Raw genomic sequence first — 9522 nt, forward strand, 5'->3', positions numbered from 1 at the left:
CAAGTCACGAGCTAATGAACTCAATTACAGGCTCAACCTTGGCTCATCAGCTCACGAATTCAACTTATCGAGTTATTAATAAGTCGAACTCGAGCTGGCTCATGAGCTAACTTATCTATCTCACCACTACTCGACCGAACATCATGTATGTCACTCAACAATTAAGTCAATTTATGACATCTCCAATTGAATCTCATCTTCAAGCTGCCAAGCATGTGTTATGATATCTGAAAACTAGTTCCGACAAAGGACTTTTTTTCCCAAGAGAATCAGAAATTCAGCTTCTCAGCTTCAGTGACTTTGATTGGGCTGGATGTCCTGACACTCGGTGATCTTTAACAGGTTATTGTTTCTTCTTAGGCAATTCTTTAGTCTCTTGGAAGACCAAGAAATAAACCACCTTTGTCCGCTCATCCACTTAAACAGAATATCATGCACTTGCTAACACAACTTGTGAACTTCAATGGATACTAAATATGTTACAATTTTTACGCATCTCTCCTATTCGCCTACCAGTTTTATATTGTGATAATCAGAGTGCTCCTCATATTGCTGCTACCCCGATTTTTCATGAACAGACCAAACATTTAGAGATTGATTGTCATAGAAAAAAAGCTCAAATTGGAGTGATGAAACTTCTCCCCATTCCATCTTCTGGGCAGCTAGCTGACATTTTCACCAAACATTTATCTTCTCAACCCTTTCATCTTAATTTAAATAAGAGCAATGCTAGGGAACCAAAAGGGTATTAGCAAAAAACCAGCAAAATCTCTACGAGTTAATATATATGGATGTTTCTTCTACTAAGTATCAGAATGTTTCTTTTTCATACTAAATAGATGTTCTTTTATATATTTTTCGATTTTTTTGTATTGCAAATGTAAATGTCTCTATTTCTTTAAGAATTTCATATTTTTTTTTAAATTTTATAGATATTTAATTATTTTTACTAAAATATAATTAAATGTTTCTTTTGTTAAGTATTAGGATGTTTTTTTTCATATTAAATGAATGTTTTTTGAAGATGGACTATTACTCCCATATTGTTGTTGTTGTTATTCAATGAAGCGCATACTGTCCCTAACCTGTAAGAAACAAATTCAATTTTTTGGAGATAGTGGGGGTTCATCGGCAATCATAATCACTACTTCAAGATGCATAGAGACGAATTTAATTTTCCAATAATGCCAAAATAACACTAAGATATCATCTTCCACAAACAATTCAAACAAATTAATTCGCTTAATAACCTTGGGAGTGGCTCCAGCAGCCCTCACAGTTGCCACAGTCACAGAGATTTCCGCCCACTCCTCTCCCTGGAAGGCCGGCATTGGGATGTCCTCATTGACCTCTCCGCCGCCGCCAAACTTGCCGGCGTTGACCTCGGCATCTACCTCTCCCTTGTGTTGAAACAGTTGTTTTGGATGCGCTTATTGAGAGTGTCGCAAAGAGCATGGAAGTCGGCGGCGCTTCCAACAGCATTGGAGAGAGAGAGAGAGATGTGTGTGATTGTTGGAGGTGGGTAGATTAATATGAGAGAGAAGATGAAGACTTTTATAGGTTTTAATTAGGTTAACTTAATTAATTTTAAATTTTTTAAATTATTATTAATATAAATTAATATGATTTTGTTTAGTTTTTGATTGATAATCTTTTGTTTCTATATACTTTTTCTTTAAATAAATTTAGTGTTCTTCACATCTTTCATCCTCTAACTTGGCGCAAATTCAGTTATAATTTTAGTTTTTATTATTATCTTATCTTTATCTTATTTTTATTTATTTTTATCTTATCTTTATTTATTTTTATTTTTTATAAATCAATGCTCTATATATATATTTAGTGTCACCTTCATAGTTTATAATTTTAATCATTTAAGAATTAATCAAATTTCTTCATCTTTTCTTTCGTTTTATTAAATATGAAAGAAAAATAATGTTTAGAAGAAACTGATGAAATATAAATAAATAAATTTAACTTCACAGGATCGGATGCGAAGTTAGAATTTTAATCACAGTAAAAAGGAAAAGATCGAGAAAACATAACTTAAATAAAAATGAAATGAGAAGTGTAAGGAACATTTAATTTTTCTTTTTTATATCCAAATTATTTGTATCAATATGGTAGGATGTTTAGAATATTTGATAAATAGTTCAGATCCCTTTTTCATGATCTTAAGAGTTCTATTTATAAAAAATTTTAAAAATTAAAAGTTACAATTATATCTTAATCCTAATAACGAAATTTTTTTTTTGTAGTAATTAAATATAACTGTTTGTTAAAATCCTCGTAATGTTGTCCAAGACCAAGCGATTAAAACTTTATTCACATTTGATAATTACACTAACCATTTAATTGAAGTGTAGTTTATGTTTGGTTTAGCTTTTGTAAACTGAAATTAGGTTTAATTTGATTATATTAAAATTGATTTTGATTAAAAATGAGTTTGTTTTAACATACTAATTTATGTTCAGATATTTTGATTCAAAAGTAATTATAATTACTAAAATATTATTTGAATAACAATAATTAAAATTAATTTTAAATGTAAAATTACTAAAATGATAAAAATTAGATTAAATTTTTAAAATTATTATTTTAATAATTTTTATATTATAAAAATTTAAATTATAATAAATTACACATAATATTAAATATATATACACATAATTGATAATGTCTAATAATTATAATCTATATTAATAAAAAGAAAATAAATTTATAAAATTAAACAAAAATAACAATAAAATACGGAAAATAAAATGAAGATAGAAAATGAAAGATAATTAAAAAATAAAATAAAGATGATCTTATATGTAAAAAATATAAAGAAGATGAAAAAAGATAGTTAAAAAATAAAAAAAAATGATTATATATGTATAAAAGAAAGAAGATGAAGAAAGATAGTTGAGAGAACAAATTTTGCTATCAATTCTCAATGATAAGAATTGAAAATAAAAATTACAAAATATTACTTTAAGTAAACGTAAGTTTGTGGGTAAAAATTATATTAAAAAAATAAAAAAATATCTAAACAAATTTGGTCTAATTTTGAACCTTAAATCAAACACAAACGCAATCTTCGAACCAAATTGTATATCACTATTACATAATTGACTTTTACTAATATTTAAAAAATGTTACCAAATTATATTAAAATATTATCTATATATATTAGTAGCATTTTAACAAATGTTAAATATACTATATGTTACTAAAGAGTTTTATTAATATTTTTTAAAGATTTAATAACATTTAGTAAAAATATTACAACAGATCTTTTATAGTAATATTATGAAAAATGTTATAATATATTTTCTTTGGTAACACTTAAATAAATGTTACAATAGATATATTTTGTAACACTTAGAAAAATGTTACCATAAATAACTTTTATACACTTAATAAATATTACAATAGATATTTTATGTCACATTTAAAAATTGTTACTATAGATATTTTTTATAACACTTAAAAAAATGTTACCATAGATATTTTTTATAACACTTAAAAATATTACAAAAGATCTTTAGTAACATTTTTTTAGTTATATTATACTATTTTTTTTATATTTTCAATAATCATTGTGCAAGATTGTTTCGTAATGCAAATTAAATGAGAAAAAAAAATACTTATAAAATACACTAAACGATGAGGGTAAACTACATGTGGTACATCTTCAACTTCATCTAGCACAATTGAGGATGTTCCCAGTAGAAGTAGAAGGATAGGCATGTCAGATGGCAATTTGTCTAGCAAAGTCAAGAGAACAGCTCTGCGTTGTTCATGAACTTGTAGGATTATGAAACCAATCAAACTCAGGTAACATTGAAGCAGCCCCATAACATAAATGAACACATGCGTACAAAATATAAATTTTGGGCAGGGAGATCATTTCCATTTAACATGCAAATAATTAAAATATGAACTTACAGTTTTTCACCAAACATCAAATTGTGGTAAATAGAGAATTGATGGTGTAGTTCTTCTAGCTTCACCAAATATGTATACCAATGCCTTCTCTGGTGTCTTAGCACTGGGATCTGACAGCAGAGATGAAAGTCCTAATGAAAGTTCTTGTTAAGATATAAACAAGAAAAGTATTCACTTATTAAGATATAGAGAATAACAAATCCAACAATGCAAAGCAAATATATATTCTTCTCGCTGCAAATAAATCACAGGAAGAAAAAAGTAATCATCATAAATAATAGATAGCATAGCTGGAAGGACAGTTTCTCCATTATCAGAGAAAAGTCACACACCTTGTCAATATTGCTCAAATTTAAAGAACTCTTCAACAAAACACAGTCAAAATAACAAATTGAAAATAATATCAATACCTTGACTTTCAGAGCCGTTAGACAACTAATTCCAACTGCAACAAGATATTCCTTTTCCTCTCATAGTTCTTGTGTTTTTGAGCAAATTTTACTAAAAATACTGCAGAGTTTAAGTATTTAACAACCACATCTTAGCAAAGAGTAAGACACCATAAATTTCATTAATTAAGAAAATTACACCTGAAAATGTAGAAAAGCACAAGATAAAAAAGCTAGCAGAACAAACCTTACCAGAATTGACAACAACCAGTGACAGGTAGCGTGCGGTGAGTGCGAGCAAGAGAAGAATGATACTAGAACGACTGAAATGAGTGAGGGGAAGCATAATGAGACTAGAAGACTGAAAAAAGACAATGAAGATGGCGAGGCGAGAGTGAGTGAATGTGGGGGTCAGCAAAGAAAAAATACAAAACTTTCAACAAAGAAGCGAGAATTAGAAGAAACGTTGAAAAATGATAACCAAGATATGAAGGGAAAAATTGAACTTACATTAACAAATTCAATTAATATATGAGAGTGTATACTTCTAAAACTTAGAACCATCCAAGATTCACCATCTTTCTAGTTTAATGAAAATGCTAATTGTTACTTCTTGGATTTCTTTAGTGCTTTACACAAAAGATATATATTTGACTATTTAAATTAAAAAAAACACCATACATAAATTACAACTATGGCATAATCATAAGTTGTAATACTCACTGGGTAGGCTGAAATATTGTAGCAGATAGAGCATTAGGTGCTGTTGCTACTTTCTCTCTAAGACCCTAAACATTTCAAATACATTATAAGTGTGGAAATTTTAGTTATACAAAATGAATTTCTTGTTCTTTATTATTATAAACAAGTTTAAAACATTGAAACGCACCCTATGATCATATTAGAATAATGTTACTCTTCTTCTGCAAGCAATTTTTTTGGAACAAAATAAAAAATAAATCATCATTACGTTGTTAGAAAAATATATAGTAGTAGTGTATATTATGTCATTACGTCATTTGCACTGCAGGTGATCTATGAATCGTGAAGGAAAGAGCTGCATCGGTGGTGAGAGAGAAGGGGCTGCGCAATGAACTGCGAATCGCAAGGGGAGAAGAACTACGATGGTGACGGATCGTGTAGGAAAGGACTGCGGCAGTAGTGACGACATCGCAAATTGTAACAAGCACGGCAATACGGTGATGACAGACTACAAATCGCGACGAAGAAGACGCTGTGATAGTCAATAGCGCTGCGAATCGCGACGAAAACGATATTGCGGTGATCGACAACGCTGCGAATTATGAGGGAGGCATTGCAGTGGTTGGCGGCATTCCGGCGCAAGTTCTAAGCGCAAAGATAGTCAAAAAAGGGTGAGAGGATATGATTAAGAGATTGCGTGACTTCTTCTTGATTCACGTTATAAATATTTACTGTATTACAATTCTAATTTTCAAAATTTTAATTAATGGATATTAATATATTTTTAATTTTAATTAAAAAATAATAATTAATTATTATTGTTAATTGTTGATAGATTAATTTTTTTTTCTCCAATATTTTTTTCTAACACATATTACCCGTACCAACCACACATTTGACATTATATATATATATATATATTCAATATCAGTTACATAATTGAATTAACCCATTATGCCCGTACCAACCATTTTCTGGAATATTAATGTCACCTGATCTTGATCACGTAACCGTGTCTAGATATTATCGAACATGACTACGGATCTAATAATCTAACCCTTGACATTTTTCTTCAACGAACCGATTATTGTCCATATCCTGGAATCCTTTTTCCGGTCGAGGACTTCTTGTAGTTTTGTACCCCCATTTTCACAATCCCGAGATTCCTAATCTAGAGGAAATTCAGAAGCAAAAATCAATATACGCTCTCTCCAGTTTCATAAATCAATATACCTAATCAAGATACTCGCTGCATCGACCAGCCTCGAAAAATGTGGCTATCGTATCCAATCTATGAATGTAATGCGAATGGATAAAATTTTAGGTTATATAGTCCTATTTTTGACATGAATTTTAAATGTTTCGAATAAAAAAATGATTAAAATAAATTTAATTAATTTTAAAAACTTCACTGATTTTTTAAAATTAGTATACGATAATTTGTTATAAGTTTTATGGTTTAGTTTGCAAAAAATCAATGTATTATAATAAATAGTTACAAATTTTACGATAATAAGTATTAAAAATAAAAGTGGTTCTTTATTAAAAAATAGAAAATATAATTAAAAGTAATAAAATATTAAATTTAAAAGTCGAATAAAGACTAAATTTTGTTGTACAAATAACTTTTTTTAAGATATAACTATAAAGTATAAATATTTGTGATCGTATCTAAATTAAGCCATTTATATACTCATTGACTATTTTGGTTTCAATTGCCAAAATATTAATTTATTCTTTGAGATAAATACTTATTCAACTCACTAACTAACTAACCAGAATAAAGGGTGCCATGTAAATTTGACTTGACTTAGATTAATTTTAAAACACACAAGAATAGACGTACGAAATAAAACAGTGGTATAAAAGTATAAAACAATCCAAACAAAGAGTCATTTGGATAATAACTTGTTATGAATAATTTATTAAGGAGCTAATTAATTTGTTTGATTTGCAAGCTCTACATGCAATACACGATGTAGGAGTGACATAATCAAATGTTGTCGTGAACAACATATGTTATTTTCGTGTGATCTGTTTTGATGTATCCACATAAGGCATGCTTTTGCTTAAAACAGTTGGATACTCTTTGAACTTTGAACTTTCAAGATTATAGATAACAATAATATTTTGTTGCAAGTTTTTATGACCACATAATCCATTTATATTGGATCCACGGAGTAAATTAAGCATAGGAAAATCGAAGCATGTTACATAAACAATAAATAATAGAGGCAATTATTGATCAAAGTTTTATGCTGAGCTAACCTTGTTAGACGCAATTCATGTGACGTAATGAGTAGCCATTTCATCCTTTTGCATTACAACTCAATAAATGACATTAATGACATTTCTTATCAAATTTATTTAGATTGATGTATTTAATAAATCTCACATAACAAAAACAAAAAAGTTATGCTACGTGTATATCAAAATCAGTCACTAAAATTAGTCATCAGTATAAAAATATATATTAGATTATTGGAATATAAATACACATTAAAAATAAATTAAACTACACATATAGTTATACATAAATACATTGGTGGCTAATTTTAATGTACAAATAATATTTTTGAAACAAAATTATATTGTGTTTATGGAATATTTCTCTTTTTCAATTACTGGAAGGAATTGTTAAAAAATAAAGCTGGCATATTCACGAATATGTTGTGATTGTTATTATAACATACTAATAAATATATTAAAAAAATAAAATAATATAATAATATATAGAATTAAAAAAAGAAATATGATGTATTTAATATTTTTTAAAATTTATTTTATATTTAGTCAATATTAACCAATTTTCTTTCACATTAAAAATATTGGTATGCCAGCTTTAGAAAAAATATTTTTCTATAAGAGGGTTCCACTTCATTCTAGTATCATGATATGATTATTCATGCCGCTTCTTTTTATTAGCTTAAACTTTTAAAAATAAGTGATATCATGACATAAAAATAATATAAGAAAATATGCTTGCTTATTTAGTGATTTGCAAGAACAAGACATATTACACAGATTTATTACGTACTTTTCACGCGCTTTATAATAGACTTTTAAATCAATCTAAATCAATTAACGCGTGAATGTGTAGCAGGCCTGTATTGCATATATGTTCCGTTTTCTTTTACTTTTAAATTTGTCTGAGCTAAACCAAAAGAGAGGAATACATGAAACTTTATTTCAAAATTCAAGATACAAAGTGAAAGATCTTTTAATGCCATATACATAACAAAGTACGTGATACGGCATATGATGAGTCAGCTAATGAAAGTTACAAAGAATAAAATCCAACTTTATTTCACTCAATATGAGAAGCAAGTAGTGTTTAATTCTGAAGTAGAGTGATCATTTTGGTGAACCAGGAGGGGAGGGATATCCACTGAGGAATGCTAAGATCAAGTTGAAAGCCCGTTCTGGCTGCCAGCTTGGAACCATATGCCCTGCTCCTCTCACTGTCGCAAATACCAATCCTTTGTATTGCACCGCATATCCTCCAATCTATTATAAATTACAATCTTGGTCATTTTGCTCCAAACTAATTTTATCCAATTTAGAGGGTAGATAGGTAAATAAAAATATAAACTAGAAAAAAAAAAACTATACCATGCACGTCCAATTTCAACTGTTAATCAACCATCTATAATACGCAGGTCATTTTAATGTAATGAACTATAAGACCTTACGAGAACCATTATCACAAAAGGTAGCTCATATGGTGAGAGAGTCTAAGGTCTTATAAGCTGCTTTTGGAAGGAACCTTCGCATTGAGACATTCAGACGGAGGCGTAGAAATTAAATTAAGTTTTTGTATTATTTTTTGTGTAAAATATAATAATTGTTCCAGTATTATATTTAGTTTAAGAAAAATGTAGAGATCGAATGATAAATTTAAAATTTAAAAAGTTAAATGAAAATATTTTTAAAAAGAAATATTATTATAGTTTTAGTCTGTATTTTTAAAAATTTCAGACATAATACTAAATTTCAGTCCTAATTTCTAAAAAAACACTGCCATAAGATTCTTTTTTTGGTATTGGCCTTTTGATGTGGGACTTTTTTTAAGTGTTAGTCCAAACTCATAACATATTTTTTTTAGAGTTCTACTTTGTGGAGGGAGATGGCAGAAGTTATTAGAAGAACAACAAAAGAAAGTTTTGGTGAATCTAAAGGAATAGGACCAAGAGACAAGGAGTCCTGGTGGTGGAATGCGAGTATACAAGAAAAGATAAAAATAAAAAGAGGATGCTTTAAAGAGTGGTCTTAATGCCGCAATGCAGATAACTGGGAAAAATATAAGGCGGCTAAGAAAGAGACAAAAGTGGCTGTAAGTGAAGCAAGAACAAGAGCATATGAGGGTCTCTACCAGTCTTTGGGCACGAAAGAAGGAGAAAAAGGTATATATAGAATTGCAAAGAGCCGGGAAAGAAGAACGAGAGATTTGGATCAGGTTAAGTGCATAAAGGATAAGGATGGAGAGGTGTTGGCTCAA

The 9522-nt window shown here is 28.8% G+C and overlaps 1 protein-coding gene across 1 annotated transcript in view; it reads right to left on the reverse strand.

Annotated features, from left to right (window-relative positions):
- Window positions 1-8378: 8378 nt before the first annotated feature.
- The window catches only part of LOC107486815 (serine carboxypeptidase 1), a 6628-nt gene continuing 5484 nt past the window's right edge, over window positions 8379-9522 (reverse strand). Inside the window, 1 exon segment of the mRNA XM_052258864.1 lies at window positions 8379-8531. Coding sequence (XP_052114824.1) covers window positions 8379-8531 — 153 coding nt within the window.

The sequence above is a fragment of the Arachis duranensis genome, chromosome 1 (assembly GCF_000817695.3).
Source record: "Arachis duranensis cultivar V14167 chromosome 1, aradu.V14167.gnm2.J7QH, whole genome shotgun sequence".
In the NCBI taxonomy this organism is placed as follows: Eukaryota; Viridiplantae; Streptophyta; class Magnoliopsida; order Fabales; family Fabaceae; genus Arachis; species Arachis duranensis.